Consider the following 22,784-nt stretch of genomic DNA (forward strand, 5'->3'; position numbering starts at 1 on the left):
AGGGCTTTATGGAGGTAGGGAGGCAGATCAAGGGTCTAGTTTAATTCAGAAGTCTCAGGCCAAACTCTCTCTGATGATGAACCACATGGCTTGGCTCCCCTGTAAAGAAGAGTTTATTTAACATGGGCCAGCTTGAGAGGCCATGGAAGCCTTAGGATGAGGAGCCCAGCTGGGCAGAGGCAATCACTGAATGTCTTGGCATTCAGGGAACCACTCTGCAGTGGGTTTAGTGAAGTCTGGAAGCTTGCCACTCTGGGCTGCTGGGTAGGCAGGCCAAGCTCACACTATGCAACAGAAGCAGCCAGGAAGTAAGTGGGTTATAGGGGCATCAACCCTCATTTTGGCCCAGGGTCTAGTGATGGGGAAGGGGCTTACAGGCAATATTATGCTTTCAGGGGTGCTGGGGGAAGGATTCATTTCTTCCTCCTCTCAATCAAGCTGGGTTCCTTTGGCCTCAAGGAAGAAACAACATAGATACAAATATAGCATACTCTGTGGACCCCCTGTCCCCTACCAAACCTCAAACTCATTCCCAATCCATCAATTTAGAGTCAAGAAAACATGGCTTTGAATACTGGCACTTATTAAGTATGTGACATTGGGCAAATCTTTTAACCTCTTGAGGTTAAAAGATTCCTCATCTAAAAACAATGATCTGTTTACTTATATGATCTGTTTACTTTGTAGTGGTTGCCCAGGAGAGTATTTCAGAAACTTTAAAGCACCATGTAAAAGTAAGTTATTATTCTTATCCTGTGATCTGAGGCTCATAAAATTAAGCTCTGCTGAATACTATACCTAATCTAAGAGACAATGGGTATCCCGTCCCCCTATCCCCAACATATTTTTTTTTCCAGCATTGGGAGGTTCCAGCATTTACCTCTTGTTCAGTGACAGGGAATAAGTGAATAGGGAATGAATTGGGAATGAGTGCCCCCTTGGCTTCTCTCTGCCTCAGTCTGTCTACCTGTAAAATGGGGCCAAATCAATTTCACTTCCCCATGGCTCCCACCACGAGTTCCCATAAAGTGTTGGAAGAACAAATATGGGAATGGAGTACAAACTCCTTGAAAGAAGATGTGGTAGATCTGGAGGCTGATCATTAGGTTTTATTTCTTGGGTACTCAGAGCACTTGACCTCCAGCAGAGCTCAACCAAGCCTCCCCCCTCCCTACTTTCTTCCATTTCTCCTCATTCCCTACTCCCCACTCTCTCCCTCCCACCCTGCCCTCTCCTAAGCCGTTCAAAATTTGGAGGAAATAAATCTCACAGCACTAATTCAGGGAGAGTTTGAGCCTCGTCAGTGCAGAACAAATAAAAGGGCTGAACTGGCATGACATTTTACTGCAGAAGAGAGGTCGTTTCCAGCCACTAATAAAAAGGATTTGACACAGACTAATAAAGAGAAATGAATTTCTCTAATGGCCTAATTTAGCACATTCAGCACTGTGCCGCTGCTGCCTGGGATCCGGGAGGAGAATGGAACAGTGAGTGTGGACGGTGGCAGGAGACGAGAGCAAGAGACAGCTTGCTCATGGGAGAAAGGGAGAAAGAAATGATTTCAAATAATGTTTTACTATTTCTTTTTCCTTTTCCATCCCATCCCCTTCCCTGCCCCCTCCTGGGCCCTCCCCAGAAGCATATGAATGAAAACCAAACTCAGGATATGTGTGGTTCTGATGGTTCAAAGAAAGAGCCCCCCGCCCCCAACAGAACTGTAGTTGTGCTAGCTTAAGGTGATTAAACCAGATGTGTTGATTTCTATGGGGGTTTAAGCTATAGTTTGGTTTAATTACAGCTGACATTTTTTTCTTTTAAATTGTGTGCATCTCATTCAAACTTCCCAGATGCATCTGCCCAGCTTGGATGCAGGTCACGTGCTGGGGCATCAGAGGCTGCCTGGGAGGGGGGCAAGACTCAACAACTGTAGCCCTTATGAAAGTATTAGAACACAAGTTTGTAATTGGTCCCCTTCTTTTCCTATGCCCTAGAAAGATTTCGACTTCTCAGTCCATGTCTGCTTTTCACTCTGGGCAAAGTGGTGCTGACACTCTTGGTTAAGATTCACTAAAAGGTCCTTGGCCAAGGCAAAGAACTCCCACAAAAACCCTTACATTGTAGATAAGAAAACTCACACCAAAAAAGTTTAAGTTGACTTCTCCAAGGTCGCAGATGACATATGGGAGACTCAGGGTTCAAACCCAGGAACTCTTGCGTACAAATGCCTGCTTTTCCCACTCTACCACATTGGTGCGCAACCTTTTGGAAAATCGCTTGTCTTCTCTAAGTGTTAGTTTTCTCATCTATAAAAGGGAGATAATAATACTCATACAACCTACTTCATAGGTTTGTTATTAGGAAAGTATTTTACAAGCCTTTAAGTGCTATTGAAATAAGGGTTGTTACTATCTGGGAGACCATTCTTAAGTTAAACTAAAATCCTTCCTATCATGGCTTAAGTTCATTTTCTCTTGTTTAAGACTCGATGAAGGAAAGCTGAGTCCTCTTCAAACTGTCCAAACTTCTTCCCCAATCCAAGCCAGTGTTAAGTCTTTTCTATGCTCTATAGGAGAGACAAAAGAAGCCAAGGATGGAGACAGCGAGGCTGAGATAGAAAAAGACAGAGATAGTGGCAAAGATAGAATAAAGTCAGAGAGATTTCTTTTTTAAAAAAGGGATTGAAAGAAAGAAGGAGAGGCAGAGTCAAAGAGAGACTGGTCATACACAGGGGGAGACATTAATGTTGAGTTCTCTTTCTGGGTGATAAACCTCATGATTCACGGTCACACGGCACCATCCCTTCTGAATCGCTCAGCCATCCCCTCCATCATGACCTTGGCCAGGACGGCAGACCTCAATTACAGGCCCAGCCAACTGTGCGGCAGTCTGCCCACCCTGCCAACCTTCTCTGCTCTCCCTGTACCTGACCTTGGGGGCTCCCTGAGAAAGCCAACACTTTTCCCCACAGGACCACTAGAGGTAGCAAAGGGTAGTAGAGGAATGGGGAATTCCCAGAGGCCCCAGCATCATTCACCCATCTGGGTAGCTCATAAGTTAGTTCAGTGGATAGGGCTACAGAATTCTTGGGCTATCTAAAGTCTCTTGGTGAATAGAATAATGGGGTGGGAAGAGAGTAGGGAGAGAGTCAAACCAAGAGGGTATTTGCCCAATGGCCTATAAAGAACCCTTTAGGGATCAAGGAGGACTAGTCAGTGACCAAACTCAACCCCTGACAGTGAAATGTGTTATACCCTCCTATCTCCAGGAAAATTCAGACCCACCCTCAATGATACCATAATAATCCTTAAGGCTCAATTCAAACCCATTTCTGTAACCAATATTCTCTGCTTTTCCCTCATCTCTTTCTGGTGGCATGGCATTATATGACTCTATCTGGAAGGCACTGGAGACAATCCTGGAACAAATATGTCCTGGTCAACTCTTATTAATTACTCATATTTTTATGGTGCTTTAGGGTTTACTTTGTTCACAGGAATTTGGAGTCAGAAGACTTGGGTTCAAATTCTGGTTCTGCTATGACCTTGGACAAGTCACTTCAACAAACTGGGCCTCACTTTCCTCCTTTGTGAACATGAGGAGGTTGGGCTAGATAATTGCAAAGTTTCTTTCCAGTTCTAAATTCTTTTGCTCCTGTGGGCATACTTATGAGAAAGCCTAGCACCAATCTTATTATCCCATTTTTCTGATGAGAGCAGTGAGGCTCAGAGAGCTTAGTTAATGACAAAGCCACAGTCAACTGAGTCAGAATTCAAATTGAGAACTTTGGACTCCAAGGCCAATGCTCTTTTCCTCTCTACCATGTTTATCTATCCAGCTCCCCTGGGCTGTGCTTCCATTCACCTCCCCTTCCCCCATCTGAGAACAGAAAGCAGCTGCCAACTCTGAGACCTCCACAACAGGATTCTCCCTGGCCCTGTGCCGCCCCTTTCCTCTCCAAAGGCATCATTTCAAGGCCATAGGTTCAGATTTCAGCTTCTAACGAAGCTGATGAGTTTTACTGGACTGAGGCTGGAGGGGAGAAGAGGGGGAAGGGAAGGGGTCCTAGAGGCTTTGCTTAGTCCTTTGTCCCCACTCCTGCCTCTAACCCTAGCACATCTACACATGCACAACAGATAGGGCGCGGTGAGCGGAGGCAGTGTGAATGAGGAAGAGCTGGGCAAACAGTAACAGGTCATATTTTTATCCCAGGTATGACGCTGTCGCCATGAGGATATATTTTTAGAGAGCGCATTTTTAGATGTGTATGGTGGGCGGTTAGTTCCCCCAGGTTTCCTTGGAGAGGGCATCTTCTCTGCTGTTAAGATGGAGTGGTATATTGGAAGTATGGTACACTGGAAAATAATGCTGAGTTTGGAGTCATACCTGATTTCCAATAGCAACCCTGCTAACTTACTACCTGGGTTACTCTGAGCAAATCTGAGGCCCTCGCTGGGCCTTAGCTTCCTCTTCTGCAAAATGAGGGTTATTAGAGCAAATGGTCACTAAAGTCATTTACTAAACCACCCTTTGCTCCCAAGCAAACCATTGTAATATAATGTTCTGGGAACCTATAGAGTTAAATCCAGTTTTATCTTTCTGGAGCTAGAACACCCCTAGGTCAGAGGTTAGAAAAATTCCCTCTCAGACACTTCATTAGGAAGCTCAAGTTCCCAGGGTACTGACCAAAGAGATTTCATGGGAGGAAAAATCACAGAAGGGTCTTTGTTTCTCCTTTGTCCTCACTTGCCTGGGCTTGAGCTGCTCTACACCTCCCTCCCAGCTTTGAGTTTCTATCTGCCAGCTCTTCTGGGGCTCATTCATCCATCTATTCATTCATTCATTCATTCATTCATTCATTCATTCATTCATTCATTCATTCATTCATTCATTCATTCATTCATTCATTCATTTTAACAAAAGGCAGCATGAATAAAGAGAAGAACTCAGTGACAGAAGAAAATGAGGGCTTGAGTCCCAGTGTTGACACAAAGTGACTGAAAGACCCTGGGTAAGTCACAAACTCTCAGTGCCCCCAGGCAACTCTCCAAGACTGGAGGCAGCAGAACTTGCCCAAGGTTACAGCTACTTAAATGTCTGGGGCAGGATTTGAACTCAGGTTCTCCTGACTCCAGGGGCTCTATCCATGAAGCCAACCTAGCTGCTCCTCACTGTAGTAAATGAGTGAAATGACTTACTTCCTCCCCCCTACCCCAATATCAAAATTCAAGGTCCCTTTTCCCCTCTGAAAAGAAGAAAAAAAAGACCACTGCCTGCCTCCAAAAGTGGATCAATTGAACCCCTTTCAGTTCATAGACATCCCAAGGGGACCTTTAGCCCCAAGTAGAACCACATAATATCCAGAAAGACTTGGGTCTGAACAAAGCTTCTTTCCAGTTTTCCCTTGGGAACATTTGGATCTTGGTTAGGGATTTCTCTGTAGAATGGTCTAAGATCAGATTCAGAGACAACTGTTCTTCCCCATTTATCAGTGTCATTCATGCCTGGGAGCCAAAAGTGAGTGTGGAAGAGGAGTCCTGATTTCCAAGGAACATGGAACCCCCAAAGTCTCAAGATCTTACATCAGAACCAAAATCTGCCTTGCTATGAAGAATCTTCAATAATGTAGCTTCACTTTATCACTCCAATTCATTTTCCAGCATGTATACATTTCACTGCTACAGGCCAGTCTCCTAAGTGTCCCATGAAAACACTGCTGATTTTCCTGTGCTACAACCAAATCCACCCACTTTTTTTGTGTGTGTGTGGGGCAATGTGGGTTAAGTGACTTGCCCAGGGTCACACAGCTAGTGTCAAGTGTCTGAGTCCAGATTTGAACTCAGGTCCTCCTGACTCCAGGGCCCATGCTCTATCCACTGTGCCACCTAGCTGCCCCAAATCCACCCACTTTTAAGGCCTGCCTCAAACCCCACTGCTTCTGTGCTCCTTCCAGCCTTCATTGAGCTGCCCCCACTTCCTTTCAACTCTTTTTTTAAAAGAATTTTTATCTTTACAAATTACATGTAAAAACAAATCTTAACATCATTTTTTAAAAACTTTGTATTCCAAATTCTCTTCCTCCCTCCCTCCCCACCCCATCCTTAAGAACTCAAGCAATTCTGTGGGAAAATTGGAACACTAATTCATTGTTGGTGGAGCTGTGAACTGATCCAACCATTCTGGAGAACAATTTGGAATTATGCCCAAAGGGTGATAAAGCTGTGCATACCCTTTGACCCAGCAATACCACTTTTGGGTCTTTTTCCCAAAGAAATCATGGAAGGGGGAAAGGGACCCACATGTACAAAAATATTTATAGCTGCTCTTTACGTGGTGGCAAGGAATTGGAAGTTGAGGGGGTGCCCATCAATTGGGGAATGGCTGGACAAGTTGTGGTATATGAATACAATGGAATACTATTGTGCTGTAAGAAACAATGAGCAGGAGGAGTTCAGAGAAACCTGGAGGGTCTTGCATGAGCTAATGATGAGTGAGATGAGCAGAACCAGAAGAACATTGTACACAGTATCATCAACACTGAGTGTTGATCTACTGTGATGGACTATATTCTTCTCACCAATGCAATGGTACAGAAGAGTTCCAGGGAACTCATGATGGAAGAGGATCTCCAAATCCAAGGAAAAAAAAAAAGAACTGCGGAGTATAGATGCTGAATGAAACATACTATTTATTTTGTTTTTGGTGCTGTTGTTTTTTTCTATTTTGAGGTTTTTCATCAGTGCTCTGATTTTTTCTCTTATAACATGACTAATGCAGAAATAGGATTAAAGTTAGTATGTATATATATATGTGTGTGTGTGTATATATATATATATAAAACCTATATTAGATTACCTGCTGTCTAGGGGAGGGTGAAGGGAGGGGAGGGAGGGAGAAAAAACTGAAATTGTAAAGCTTGTATAGACAAAAGTTGAGAACTATCTTTACGTGTAATGGAAAAAAAATAAAATACTTTATTAATTTTTTTAAAAAAGTAAAAAAAAAAGAACTCAAGCAATTCAATATAAGTTATACATGTGTAGTCATGGAAAACACTTCCACATTAGTCAGGTTGTGAAAGAAAACAGACAAAAAAAACTTCAGAAAAAAGAACTAACAAAAAATTATGCTTCAATCTGTATTCAGATACCACCAGTTCTTGCTCTGTAGATGGATTGCATTTTTCCTAAGTTTTTTAGAATTGTCTTGGATCATTGCATTGCTGAAAATAACTATGTCATTCACAGCAGATCATTTTACAATATTGCTGTTATTTTGTATATAGTACATTTCACTTTGCATTAGCTCATGTAGATCTTTCCAGGTTTTTCTGATAGCATCCTGCTCATCATTTTTTTTTTTTTTTAGTGAGGCAATTAGGGTTAAGTGACTTGCCCAGGGTCACACAGCTAGTAAGTGTTTAGTGTCTGAGGCCGGATTTGAACTCAGGTACTCCTGACTCCAGGGCCGGTGCTCTATCCACTGTGCCACCTAGCTGCCCCCATCGTTATTTTAAATAGTAAATTAAGGGGATGCCCATCAATTGGGGAATGGTAGTACTTTAAAGAGAGATTTCCTTACAATAAATCCATGAGGTTGATTCCTTTCAACTCTTATGGTATAACATACAGGACCCTAGTCCAGGCTTTCATTATTTCTTACCTATATATTGTAGGGGCCTCTTAACTGGTCTGTCTCCACAGAGTTTTTCCTCTCCAATTCATCCTTCACATAATTGTTAAAATGAGATTCCTAAAGCTCCTCTCTAATATCACTCCCTAACTTAAAACCTTTAGCAGTTCCCCACTGTCTAACAAGTAAAATATGTTACTTGTTTTAGCACTCAAGGTCCTACCTAATCTGTACTGTGACTCTTACCTACCTTCTTAGCTTCAGTGTTTCTGTTGCAGATTTTATGCTTCAGCCAAGGATGCCTACTTGTTTGTTTCCTGATCTTGACCTATATTACCTTGACCATCCCCTCTGCCTGGAACAGATTCTGCCTCACACACACATACACACACACACACACACACACACACACACACACACACACACACACACACACACACACACTCTCTCTCTCTCTCTCTCTCTCTCTCTCTCTCTCTCTCTCTCTCTCTCTCTCCTCTCTGCCTCCTGCTGTGATCTTTACTGACATCTTTCTCCTTTTCCGAAGCCTTGCTCAAATGCCAGCTCTTTCCTGATGCTTTCATTGATCCCTCAAAAGGAATACTTCCTTTCTTGAATTTCTGAGAAATTCTGCACTGATTATTTCTAACTTACCTTAGGTTTATTTCTATTTCTAGACTAGATTTTAAGCTTCCTGAGGGCAATCTCTGTGCCTGGTGCCTAGCTCAGTTCTTTGAAGACAGTAGGCCCTTAATAAATGTTTGCTGAATTGAAGTATGTTTTTCTAAACTCCATAGTACATTCCCAGATCTCAAACTATATTACAAAGTGGCAGTCATCAAAACTATTTGGTAGTGGCTAAGAAATAGAGTGGTAGATCAGTAGAATACATTAGGTTCAGAAGTAAATGACTATAGTAATCTAGTTTTTGATAAACCCAAAGACCCCTGCTTATAGGACAAGAACTCACCATTTGACAAAAATGCCAGAAAAACTGGAAAATAGTACAGCAGAACTAGGTATAGACCAACATCTTACACTATATATCAAGATAAGGTCAAAATGGGTACATGATTTAGACATAAAGGGTGATACCATAAGCAAATTAGGAGAGCAAGGAATAGTTTATCTGTTAGATTTATGGAGAAGAGAAGAATATACGACCAAACAAGAGATAGCAAACAAACATTACAAGTTGTAAAATGGATACTTTTGATTATATTAAATTAAAGAGGGTTTGCACAAACAGAATTAACGCAGCCAAAATTAGAAGGAAAGCAGGAGGCTGAGAAACAATTTTTACAGCAAGTGTTTTTGCTAAAGGTCTCATTTCTCACATACATAGATAACTGAGTCAAATTTATAAGAATACAAGTCATTCCCCAATTGGTAAATGGTCAAAGGATAGGTGAACAGGCAGTTTTCAGATGAAGAAATCAAAGCTATAGGTGTGAAAAAATGCTCTAAATCACTAGTGATTAGAGAAATGCAAATTAAAACTGAGGAACGACCTCATACTTCTCAAATTGGCTAATAGACAGAAAAGGAAAATGATAAATGTTGGGAGGGTATGTGGGAAAATTGGGACACTAAAGAACTGTTGGTGGAATTGTGAACTGACCCAACCAATCTAGAGAATGATTTGGAACTACACCCAAGGGGCTATCAAACTATGCATATCTTGTGATCCAGTAATACCACTACTATTGCAAAGAGATTTTTAAAAAGTGGGAGGAGGACCTATCTATATAAAAATATTTATAATAGCTCCTTTTGTGATGGCGAAGAATTGGAAATTAAGGGGATGCCCATCAATTGGGGAATGACTAAATAAGTCGTGGTATATAAATGTAATGGAATACTATTTTGCTGTAAAAAATGATGAGCAGAAAATCTTGGAAAGACTTACAACTAATGCAAAGTGAAGTGAGCAGAGTCCAAAGACCATGGTACACGTTAACAGCAACACTACAATGATCAACTATGAATGACTTAGCTATTCTCAGCAATACAATGATACAAGACTATTCCAAAGGACTCCTGATTAAAAAATGCTATCCATATCCAGAGAAAGAAGTGATGTAATCTGAATGCAGATTGAAGCATACCATTTTCACTTTATTTTTTCTTGTGTGCTTTTTTTCCCTTTTGGTCTGTTTCTTCCTTCACAACACGACCAATATGGAAATGTTCTACATGATTGTACATATATAACCTATGTCAAATTGCTTACCACCTTAGGGAGGAGGTTACTGAAGAAAGAAAGGAGAAAACTTGCAACTCAAAAAATGTTTTAAATGAATGTTAAAAGTTGTCTTTAGGGGCAGCTAGGTGGTGCAGTGGATAAAGCACCGGCCCTGGATTCAGGAGTACCTGAGTTCAAATACGACCTCAGACACTTGACACTTACTAGCTGTGTGACCCTGGGCAAGTCACTTTACCCCCATTGCCCCCCCCCCAAGTTGTCTTTAAATGTAATTGTAAAAAACTTAAACTATCATAGTGTAATAAGCACCTGGAAAGCACTCACAGAATAATTCAGGTATAAACAACCCAAATCCCTACAGAGCACTTCACCTCTATTACCTCATTTGATCCTCAAAACAACCCTCAGGTAAAGGCTATTCTCATAATTTAACAGATAAGAAAAGTGAGGCTCAGGAAGGCCTTGATCCAAGATCACACAGCTAGTCTAAGGTGACCCAGTCTTCTGGACTCCTAATCCAAGACTATCTACTACTTTAGGCTTTTTTCCTCTTGCCCCTTGATTAATCTCAGTTGAATGAAAGTAAATGAAAACCTCTCATATATCCCACACATGGATTAGTTTACCTTACTCTGAGGCTGGGAGCAATTAATCAGCTATTTCCTACAGATGCTATAATGAATAATTTCCTCCAATTATGTAGACAGAAGGGATGAGCCAGGGGGGGATAGGGGTTCTGAAGAGTTCAGCAGGCTCAGTGTGACCCATCTAGTGGGACAAACCTGAGGGCAGCCAAGCATCTAGCTGATGGCCCAAAACCTTTTCCAGGAAAAGAAGGAACAAGAATGGGAGGAGATGTTCTAAAATGATGAAAATTCCCTTCCCTAAATATGTGTGGGTTTCTCTAGATGGGACAGGGTCATTTGTTATGTAAAAAGGATATTAGAAAGGCAAATATATGTACTGAGGTAGAATAAACCGAATATGGGCTATGGATATATGCTTCTGGGGTTAGGAAATAGACACAAGAAAATACAGAAGCAGTGTTTAGAAAGGAGTTCATAAAGCATGAGAAAGTGAAGAGAAAAAAGCATTATGATTTGGTATGAGGTTTGGCCTTCCGAAGCAGCAAGGAGGGGTAAATTAACTAGATAGGGCTTGAAAGCAGAGGGTCACTTAGGGACTCATCCTAGCTGAAAGAAGAGGAATAAAAAAAATGACTTGATAAAGGTGGCACAGGGTGAAATCTAAGGGGAGGGCAGGACCAGCAATCTGGGAGTACAAGTAACTTCAGAGAGGGCAGTTTCCACTTGGAACCATGATTGGGGGAAAACAAGCTAATTCCTACTTCTTACCCTTGCAGTGAAACCTAGAAGGAAGGAAGAAAGGAAACAAGCATTTATTTGGTCCAGGGACAAAAATTATCTCATTTGATCCTCACAACAACCCTGATAGATGCTATTATTAACCCCATTTTATAGCCGAGGAAACTGAGTCCTTGTAGCTGGATTTGAATTCAAGTCTTCCTGAGTTCTATTCACTAAGCCAACTAGGTACACCTAGAGTAACTGGTGAAAGCTAGTTTAAGTAATAAAACCTGTAACTTGCATACAGAACATTTTTTGAACTCTAAATGGCTATGTGTTGTGCTGAAGACATGATGGGGGAAGGACAAAATAAATAAATTGGAGAGTCTACAAATACTAAGGGCAGGGTCACTGGAAGAAGATGATACCTATTCCCTTGTGTAATGATAGGATGAAATTACCATCGGTGAAAGGCAGGGGAAGCCTGTCCATACCTCGCATTGTGGGAAGTTGTCTTGCCAATTCTGGCAATCGTCCTACCCTAGTGACCTGGCCCTCTGGGTCTTTTATCTAGTACCTTTCACCGAAGAAGCTAACTGGGTGTTAATGTCTATTATTCTCTCATTCTTTTTTCTGGCTCCCAGATGAGATCTAGCCAGCATTCATTTATCAAAAATAGGATCCTATAGTGGATCATCCCCAGGGTTCTCAAAGCACCATGTAAACTTTAATGATTGAATGGTCAGGCCTTAGGGGAGAAGTTGGGGCTTAGGAGAGAAATTCTCGGGAGAGTCATCCTCCCTTTCACTACCCCCAACACCTGGTCATGCCCAGCTCCTTGCCACTCAGCTCCTCCCCAGGAAATCACAGTTTCCATGGGAACCTACACACTTCAAAGGGGAAAGAAGGAGACTGGAAGAGAGAGAAGAGAGGAAGCAGGATTAACCTCACCTTCTCTACCCCCCTCACCAAGCAGCCAGCAATCTAATTTGTATGTGCCAGCTAGTGCTTGACATGCTCCGGGCACTGGATCAACATTACCCATTACTACAATGTAAGAGGGAGAATGGGCAGGCCATGCTGTGTGTTTTCACCTGTTTGGGAAAAACCCTGAGGTGTACTGTTCAGGGAGGGAAGTAGAGGGGGCTCCTCAGCTAGGTCCAAACCTGTAGCAACCCACCCTGCTGGGCTTCCTCTCCTCAGGCCACCCCTCCACCTCACTCGGGGGCCTATAAATGCAATTAGCCTCGATGTGCATCCAATCATCAGATCCGCTCAGATTATATTGCAATCATTAATCTGAGCTGGGGAGCTCCTTGTGTTGCCTTGCTGATTAGCCTCGATGATGCTCTGGTATGATCCAATTAAAGGAGGCCCCTGCTTTCCCTCCCCTCCCCACCCCCACCTCCAATCTGCACCTCCTCCAGTTTCTCTGTCAGAGGGGAAGCAATTCATTCTATCCTGATACCCAAATAAAACCTGCCTGCTACCACACATATGCTGTATATACATGCACATAGCCACCCACTTTTGTCAGCACTCCTCCTCCTGCCTTCCTCCCGCACAGAGCAAGAAAGAGGGGGAAGGGGGACAGGCAGATGCAAGCACGAAGGCTTGGCTGACTTTTCTTCATCTGGGGCTCTGGGATACGTGTGGAGAGAGGCACAAAAGCCAGTGCCCAGGCACTAATATGAATTGAAAGGGTCTTGTTACATTTATTGACATGAAATGCTGACTCCCCAATGTGGTTTGAAGCAGTCACGCTTCCTGGAGGCAGGCAAATCTAATTAAAATTACCCTGAGCTCCTAGACCTTCCAGGAGTGCCAGACTCCCAGCTAACCCTTCCCATCAGTCCCACTCTATGGCTGCAGAAAGAGAAGTCAAGTTTTAATAGAAGCAGGGAGGAGTTGAGATAGAGCCCTCTGGGTTCATGGTAGCAGGGAGCCAGAGAGGCAGGAAGGGCAAGGGCAGACAAAATGGATTGTGGTGGTGTAGGTGCAGCTACTACCAGATAGTGCTTTCTGAGTTTGTCTCCATGTAGCTATAAGCATTATATTAAGCAATTGCTATATTCCAGGCTCCATCTTAGATACTAGTGAAACTCTCTAGAACCTAGTGATATCCCCAAAATGCAAGCATTCTTTATTCTCTAGGAGTTTATACTCTAGGATACAGTGCTGAAGTGCAATGGGAAGCTATGCCAAGAGATGGAAAGTACCATTAGAGGGTCCAATGCGCCCACGGGGTATTTCCTAGAATCAGAGAATCTCAGAGTTGGAAGCCATCTAGTCCAGATTACTGGAATAGGAATCCCCTCTATAACATTTCCAACAAGGAGTCATTCCTAAAGACCTCCAGTAATGTGAAGGGGAACCTAATCACTTCTGGAGTCAGTCCATTCCATTTCTGAAATGGGTTCCAACTGTGAGGACATTTTCCCATTATATTGAGCTGAAAAGGTGGTTCTTTGCAATTTCCACCCATGATTCCTGGTTCTGGCTTCTTGGCTAAGCAAAATACAGCTAATCCTCCAACCAAATGACAGAAGATGCAGTTGCTTGACAAAAGCTACCATTTTTTCCCTGTCTTTTCTTCTTCACACTAAATATTCCTGGTTCCCTTCAACTATTTTTCATATAGCATGGTCTCTAGTCACTATTCAGCCATCCCAATCTTCCTTCCGAAGGTGGACTTCAGTTTGTCATTATCTTTTCTAATGTATGCAATGGTCTATGGAAGAGCCTATGTTTTCTCTAGTCATGGAGGTGGGGAATAGAAAGAGAACAAGAAGACAGGAGGGGTGGTAGAAGAGCTTTGCTTCCGCGGGTTATACAACAGTGGGAGATAGCCAATCCTGCCACCTACAAGTTCAAATGTTAATGCTATAAGTAATCAATTTGCTGAGGGGATATAACACATGTCTTATGGTGCTGTTTCTTTTTTGGGGGAGAAAGGAAGGAAGGAAAGAAGAGGAAGGAAGGAAGGAAAGAAGGTCATTATTAAGCTCTTAACTATGTGCTAAGCACTGTGCAAGTCCTGGAGTACAATGAGTTGATTAGGGTTGAATTTCCCAATGAGCAATGGTGGAGGGAGGATTAAAGATTCTTTCTGGGGAATATTGAATAGATCTCCAACCATCTTAATAAAAGCCTCTTGATGCACCAGTGCCAACTGCAGGCTGGGGTGCCTTAGGGGATAATTGGTTTGAATCAGCTTTGGTCCACTCTTCCCCCTTTAAGAAGGGCTTCCCAAACCTTCCTCAAGTCTTTTAAGAGTTGAGAAAGATGGAAAAGCAGCTATTCTCCATCTCCATGTTGTTTTCAGAACAACAAAGGATGTACTAAGATAGTAATAAGATAGGTATACAGGTAGGCTAGGTATCAGGAAGAATTTTCCCAAAGATAAATGTCAAACACTGAAATTGGGACCAAGTGATACTGTAATTGCCCTGTTTCTAAAAAGCTAACTTAATGAGCAGGATTTAGACACTTGCCTAGTGACAGGGGGTAAACTAGATGATATTTAGAAGGCCAAACTAACCCAGGAAGTCTGTGAATCTATAGGAGGAGGAAAAAATGTAGTCCTTGCCTCAATGACTCCCTCCTGACCGTCTCCAGCTCTGAGGATCAGGGGGTAGACCTCCTGATAAAGCTGGATCTCTCGCTGATTAGGGATCGGCAGTGTTTCTTACCTATATACAGCACGCTTGTCAGCCTCCAGCTGAGCCTGAGGGTCGATGGGGGCACTGGGAACTGGGGTGCTGGCGGCAGCTGAAGGTGCTGAGATATGGACGGCCTGAGCCTTGGTGGGTGGCTGGGCGGTCGCCGTCATCTGTAGAGAAAAGAATGGCAGGGGAAGAGCAAAGAAAGTCAACTCATTTAAAAGAGCAAACCATCCCCTCTTGGATAAAGTCTGGAGAGAGGGTGTCTATCCTGATCTGCATAAAAGACATGCTATAGATGCACATGAAATAGGTTATGAGTAAAATAATATATGTGTAAATGGCTTAATTTACAGTATAGTAGGAAAAGCACTGGATGTGTACTTAGGACAATTGGGTTAAAAATTGCAACTCTGAGACTTTCTAGCTGAGTGTCCTTAGGCAGTTAATTAAACCTCAGGCCACTTGAGCATCAGTTCTTATCCATAAAATGGGGATATAAAACTTGTTCTAACTAACTCACCAAGCTGTTGGGAGCAAAGCATTTTATAAATTTTATAAGCATTTTATAAATATAAGTACTATATACATGAATTATTATTACATGGTGTGGTTTGTTTGTTTTTTAACTTTTTTGGGGGTGGGTTGGGGCAATGAGGGTTAAGTGACTTGCCCAGGGTTACATAGCTAGTAAGTGTCAAGTGTCTGAGGTTGGATTTGAACTCAGGTCTTCCTGAATCCAGGGTCGGTGCTTTATCCACTGTGCCACCTAGCTGCCCCCGATTATTATATGTTTCCATATATAGAGGCAGAAACCTATCCATTTTCATCAAGGTAGGTCTATCTTTGAATAGACAAATGGGTTCTATTCAGGTAGTGAAGAATTATTTAGACCTAATCACAACTGACTGAAGTAGCAATAGTTTGAAAAAAGGTGATTTGTAAGATGCATTAAAAGTTACTCCTAAATAAAGCCAAGTACGGGGTAGGTCAAAGGTCACAAAGGGGTTTCAATATTTAATAACTTCTTTATTTTTTGTTTTTAATTTGTAATACCATAGCATCATATACAGTATATATAGCAAATAAATTTACATTACGTGTGAAAAGTCAATTCTCATAAATGGCAAAATAAATAACTTTCAAAAAGTTATTAAAAGATTGTGACTTTTGGCCTACCCTGTAGAATAAAACAATGAACCTGTTCAGAAGATAGAGAGGCATTAGGGGTAAGACAGAGAGGTATTAGGGGTATGACAGAATGAGTGCTCACTAGACTTGGGGTCAGGAGTGCCCGGCTCTGACATTTACCATATTTGTGACCCTGAAGAACAAATCACTGAACCTCCCTGAACTCATTCCCTCACCTGTAAAATATCAATAATTGTGTCTACATTCCAGGGTTGTTACAAGGCAGAAATGAGCTAATCTAGGCAAAGAGTTTTTGCAAATTTTAGAGCATTCTATATATGTCACATTTTGTTTTGTTTTTTTAAAAGGCACTTGTGAGACATTTGGGTCTTAAGACCTTAGTTTTAGACACTCTGAAAAGCAAGGAAGCAAAGCTGAAATAGTTCCTATTTCAGTAAGGGCTTATCTATTCTGTTTGCTTCAAGTCAGAGTTAAAAGTTCCAATTGTTTTAATTGCCCCTAAATGATTTTACAACTGCAAGAAGAATTCATATAGTCATTTGAAGAGATGTAGGTCTCATTGAAAAATAAGCATATTTTTTGAATATGATCACATAAACATCACATGTCAATGCTTCATGCTTATCTTCATATTACTTTAGCACCCTCTGAGTATGCATGTGAGGGCAACTGTAATTACAATAGCTCTTTGAGAAAGTGAGCAGAACCAAGAGAACATTGCACACAGTAACAGCAACATTGTGTGATGATCATCCTGTGATAGACTTAACTCTTCTCAGCAATACAATGATCCAAGACAACACCAAAGGACTCATGATGGAAAAGGCTCTCCACATCTAGAGAAAAAACTATGGAGTCTTAATGTATACCAAAGCATACTATTTTCACTTTTCTTGTTATTTTTGTTCTGATTCTTTTCTCACAACATGACTAATGTGGAAATATGTTTAACCTGATTGTGATATATAACCTATATCAGATTGCTTGCTGGCTTTGGGAGGTGGGCTGTAAGGGAGGAAAGGAGGGAGAGAGAAAAATTTAGAATTCAAAATCTTATAAAAATGTTATTATTATTATTATTATTATTATTATTTTGTGGGGCAATAAGGGTTAAGTGACTTGCCCAGAGTCACAGCTAGTAAGTGTCAAGTGTTTGAGGCCAGATTTGAACTCGGGTCATATTGAACCCAGGGCCAGTGCTTTATATACTGTTCCACCTAGTTTCCCCAAAATCTTTTTTTTTTTTTGGCGGGGCTATGGGGGTTAAGTGACTTGCCCAGGGTCACACAGCTAGTAAGTGTCAAGTGTCTGAGGCTGGATTTGAACTCAGGTACTCCTGAATCCAGGGCCAGTGCTTTATCCACTGCGCCACCTAGCTGCCCCCCCAATCTTACAAAAATGAATATTGAAAATTATCTTCACATGTAATTATAAAAAATACAATACTATTAAAAAAAGAATAGCTCTTGGTGAAACGGTTAGATGTCATGTCACACAGTGTTGTACTCCAAGTCAGGAAGACCTGGATTCAAATTCTGCCAAGCTATAGAGCAGCTATGACACTGAATAAGTCAATTTATCTCACTGAATCTCAGTTCTTTTATTTGTAAAATGAGAAGATTGGACTAGATGACCTTTAAGGTCCCTTCTAGCTCTAAATCTATGATCTGGTGAATTTCTTAGTCTCAGTTTTCTCATCTGTAACATAGGGACAAAAGAAAAATCATGATTGTTGTGAGGATCAAATCAAATGAGATAATTTATGTAAAGTGCTCTGCCAGCTTTAAAGCAGTATATAAATGTTAACTACTAAAAATATCATAGATCCTAGATTTAGGAAAATATACTTCAAGAAATCATGTGTTCCGGCACTTGCCTTCGCTTCAGATGAGCCCAAATCCTCTATTCCTAGCGCCAAAAGGATGAGGAACAAGGATATAAAAGGAATTTGTCCACTATGTCATCTCCTATCACAGGCAATATTATACACAGGGAAAGAAGGAAAAACTGCTTTGGCGGATTGGATATATTCATCACTTTTACTAGAGAAAAGATGGTGACACAGATATCATCACTACTGCTGGTTGGGCAATCTGCAGAGCCCTTTACTGTGGATTGGGCACTGTTATCACTCAAATACGGAGACATCATAACTAGCTCCTACCATCATAACTGGACATGTCCAAAAAGCAGCTTTCTACCTCTTACATTTCAGAATCAAGAGTAGAAGGGTCAGCAACAACCCTACTGGGCAGTGGCAGACCCAGCTGGCGAGTTCCCCCCAAAGCAAGAAATCCAGTAATAAAGAAAAACTCAAGTTCCACAGTCAAGTTCCACTACTGAGAAAAACATGGTTCCCAAGCAAGAAAAACTCATGGAGTTCAGCAAACTGGAATTAATGAGGGAAACCGAGAGGGGTTACTGGAGGTGCCAGCCCTTTTCCTAACTGTAATTACTCCTGTATTAACTTTATCTCCTACTCACTCCCCATAGCTACAACAGACAGTGTGAAAGTCCCATATGAGGAGAGGCAAGCCCAAGGTTCAATGGTGAAGACTGAAGACAACACAGGAAAAAACAAAACAAAAATCTTTAAGGGAACCAGCCAATCTTTTCCCTGCAGGGGAATAAAACCAATTACCTCAGTTTTTATTAACCGTTGGCCTAGACTCATTTGTCCCACCTGACACAATAGTGATGTGTCCCAGGAGAGTAAGACAAGCAACTCTAGGCATAACCTATCTTAAGAAAACCAAAAGTGTTAAAATCCAAGTTTAGAAAACATAAATGGGGGTGGGGGTGGCATGAGGGGGGTGTCAGAGGAAAAAAAGGAATGATTTGATTTCCTCAAGAAATCTTTGCTTTATGGAAGTGAGCGGCACTTAAAATGTGATTCAATTTCTAAAAGAGTTGAATTATGCACACGTTCAGGATTTCAGCAATGTACTCCTTTCACAAAGTAAAGAATTCTGGTTTCTACCGAGTTCCTTAATATGAAATGCAAATTGGGCAGGTAACCCCTTTTAAGCCATCCAGGAATGAGTTGCTTTTAGCCCCTTTTCCTCGTGACCTTTCGGGTCACGGGCAGTGACCTATCAGGGAGATCAAGAATCAGGTTCCTCTTTCACTCATACTTCCCCCTCAGGATCTGGAGGGCCTGGTCAGGGATTAAAAAGGAAAACACAGAATAAAATGTAAATCAAAGCTGGTCACTTTCCTGCATCCCGATGGGTACCAGCTGAAAGGTAGTTATTAGGGCTCAGAGAGAGAGAAAGGCTGAGAGCAGAGTTAGGCTAGGGTGATGACTCAAATTTATAAAACTCCTGGGGGCCAATTCGGCAAACTCTGCATTTCCTCGGGGTTTGGGGAGTGAGTGTTTATCTCTAAATAGATTTCCTTTTATAGCCAGAAACCTCCATTTCCCAACAGCTGGAGCTCAAAGGCAGAGAGAATGACCTGCAGCTGTCAGCAGGGCCTGGGGGTGAAAGGCTGGGGGTTGGAGAAAGGGGGGTTGGGGAGGGAATCAAGGCCTGGGAGGAGGGGAGTGATAGGAGAGCGGCTCAAAAAGTCTCAGTGGGGGTAGGGCAGGAGCCAGTGATTCCATCTTAGTTTTCCTCTTCAATCTGTCCGGCTTCTTTCTCCTCTTCGTTGTGTGTGGAGGGCTCCCTGCTTGTTTACTACTTTGCAGTAGGGAGCTTCTGGCCCGACAAACGCTTCTGGCTCTAAGGTTCAGTTGGCCAGAGTTCTTGGCTTCTGGCAACTGTCCAGACAGTTGAGTCCTGAAGTTCACCATTTCCTTTTTGAGGTCTCACTTGGACACATGGGCCAATAAACCTTTGAGGGGATGGGGGAAGAGGAGGAGAGAAGGAAGGAACCTAAAACAGTTGTTTTTCAGGATGGGATGGACTCCAGAAAACAGTCTGAACCACCAGCCACTGCTGCTCCGTCTGTCTTTTCGTGTCTCTCCTCAATACCAGCTCCATCATAAAGCTTGGGATACTGAGACCACTACTTAGGATCTCAAATCTAGAGCTGGAAGGAGACTTCAAAGCCTCATTTAAAAAAAAAATTTTTTAAAGTGAGGCAATTGGGGTTAAGTGACTTGCCCAGGGTCACACAACTAGTAAGTGTTAAGTGTCTGAGGCCGGATTTGAACTCAGGTACTCCTGACTCCAGGGCTGGTGCTCTATCCACTGTGCCACCTAGCTGCCCCAAAGCCTCATTTTTACAGAAGAGGAAATCAAGGTGCTGGGAAAGTAAGTCTTCTGCCCAAGATAACCCAGGACCTCAGTGGCAGAGGTGGAGCTGAGACCCAGACCCTCTAACTCTTTAGCCAGTGCTCTTCCCTCTGTGCTGCTCTGCTCTTTCTTTCCCCAGACCAATGTTGCATTGAGATTGGAGTTACAGGGCCCTTAGCCCTAGATTCCTGGGTAGACAAGATTCCTTCCCCAAAGCAAAGTTAAGCCCAAATCCAGATGAGGAAAGAAAACTGAGCTGATCTTACAAGTAGTCCTCAAAGAGGCTGATGTCATGGTATGATTTAATGGGGCTGGGAAGATTTGCCCTACTGGTCCTGCAATCTCCGCCCCCCCCCAACGCACTGCCACACCTTATGATTATTTTTATGGTATTAAGTGTTATCCTCCCTTTTTCTGTTAAAGAGTAAATAAACCAAATCCCTAATATCTAAGAGTGAAAACATGTTAAATAGATCTCCCAGGACTGACTGAGCTGAAAGTTGAAAGGAAGGTTCATGATTTTTTTTTCCTAGGACACAGGCCTCTTGGACTCTTATTAGATATCCTTTTGCTTCCCCCTGTGCAGTGCTTGTTGGAGATCCTGATGATTCTGGGTGTCTTTTCCTCAGTCTAAGTCCCTTACACAATGTGGTAGAATTACTGAAGAGTCAGTGTGTCATTTCAAGGATTATGGGGACAGGGCTTCCCCTCAACACAGAGTTTCGGTTAAAAAAGCCAAATTGGTTCCATCAGAAAAAGAATTCCCTAGCACTAGGGGACAAGCAGTGTCAGATCTGAAGAACTGCTCCACCTACATCCCAAGGAGGCACAGATGGTCCAAGAAAAGCCCTTTTTAAAGGGGTGTCTGGTTCAAGAAGATACTGCTCATTGATTAATGAAAGGAGGGAAGCTGGCTTGCTTTGCCTTCTTACCATAGTGCTGGGGAGGAGCTCAGAGACTTAAAAAAGCCAAAGAAACTGACTTAGGCTCATGAGAATGATGTTAGCTTCAACTGAGCTCTCTAGTCAGCTTCCATTTTTTACTCAACTCCCGATTGTTTGGGAAAGGATGGAGCAGATAAAGATAGCAATTAATAATACTAGATCGCATTTCTATCACCCTTTAGAGTTTACAGATTGTGTTCCTCCCAACAGTCCTTCCCATAAGGTAGGCAGTGAGCATTCCTATTTTGCTCATGAACAGACTTGGGGAGATGACATGGTTTGCTCAGAAAGGGTCATATGACTAGGGATTTGAACTTCAGATCCAGTGTTCGTTCTTTCTTTCTTTCTTTCTTTCTTTCTTTCTTTCTTTCTTTCTTTCTTTCTTTCTTTCTTTCTTTCTCTCTTTCTTTCTTTCTCTCTTTCTTTCTTTCTCTCTCTCTCTCTCTTTCTCTCTTTCTCTCTTTCTTTCTTTCTCTCTCTCTTTCTCTCTCTCTCTTTCTTTCTCTCTCTCTTTCTCTCTCTCTCTTTCTTTCTTTCTTTCTTTCTTTCTTTCTTTCTTTCTTTCTTTCTTTCTTTCTTTCTTTCTTTCTTTCTTTCTTTCTTTCTCTCTTTCTCTCTTTCTCTCTTTCTCTCTTTCTCTCTTTCTCTCTTTCTCTCTTTCTCTCTTTCCCTTCCTTCCTTCCTTCCTTCCTTCCTTCCTTCCTTCCTTCCTTCCTTCCTTCCTTCCTTCCTTCCTTCCTTCCTTCCTCTCTCTCTTTCTCCCTTCCTTCCTTCCTTTCTTTTTTTGGTTTGTTTTGTTTTTGCGAGGCAGTGAGGGTTAAGTGACTTGCCCAGGGTCACACAGCTAGTAAGTATCAAGTGTCTGAGGCTGGATTTGAACTGAAGTCTTCCTGAATCCAGGGCCGGTGCTTTATCCACGGTACCACCTAGCTGCCCCACAGTGTTCTTTCTAGTACAGTACATTATGCTGTTTCTCAACACCTGCCCGTTGACACCAAAGCCACTTTTGTTCAGCTTTGGATTACACCACAAAAATGACTCCTCATTTGATATCTTCATCCTTTTTTATTTGGGCCAATGCTTCGGTGCCTCCAAGAAAGGCACCTGTGATGCCTCCCGTTGGTATGAGGGAGACCCTGGGTTTCTGGGGTACATGCTCCGGCAGTTCTATGATGCTGGAAGTGCCTCCCCAGCAGGCTCCATAGCAGACTGTGAGAGCCAGCCCAGCTCATTTTGGAGAGGCTCACCAGCAGAAGGCTGGCTACCAAGTGATAGGGTTGGGGTGGTTTTTTTTTTGGCCAGAATGCTGAATGAAGACGACCTGCTAAGATGTGGAGGAGTTACCATCCGCATGTGTGCAGAGAGCATCTGTACCCATGAAATCGATGACCGAGAGGTATAAATGCAAAGCAACTGGCGGTTCTGAGCCTCGCTGGACACTTCCTTCCCCATGATGTTTGTTCCATGCTGTTTGGGCATTCTTTTTCTTGTGGGGACAGTTTGGCTCCTCAGAGACTCAGATAAACAGGTTTCCAAGTTGAGGGTTCCCCTCAATCCCTTCCCTGTCAGTGGGTGGGAATGGGTGGGAGAGGGGAGAAGTAGCTAAAAGTGCAGGTATATTGTGCAGCAGGGGAATTAGATATTTC

The 22,784-nt window shown here is 42.4% G+C and overlaps 1 protein-coding gene across 9 annotated transcripts in view; it reads right to left on the minus strand.

Moving 5' to 3' along the window:
• The window catches only part of PKNOX2 (PBX/knotted 1 homeobox 2), a 382,423-nt gene that overhangs the window by 76,042 nt on the left and 283,597 nt on the right, over nt 1-22,784 (minus strand). For all 9 annotated transcript variants that reach the window (XM_043997764.1, XM_043997763.1, XM_043997765.1 and 6 more), the window contains one exon: nt 14,835-14,974. In XM_043997764.1, the coding sequence (XP_043853699.1) occupies nt 14,835-14,974 (140 nt within the window). The remainder of the gene's footprint in view (nt 1-14,834; nt 14,975-22,784) is intronic.

This window comes from Dromiciops gliroides, chromosome 3, assembly GCF_019393635.1.
Source record: "Dromiciops gliroides isolate mDroGli1 chromosome 3, mDroGli1.pri, whole genome shotgun sequence".
NCBI lineage: Eukaryota > Metazoa > Chordata > Mammalia > Microbiotheria > Microbiotheriidae > Dromiciops > Dromiciops gliroides.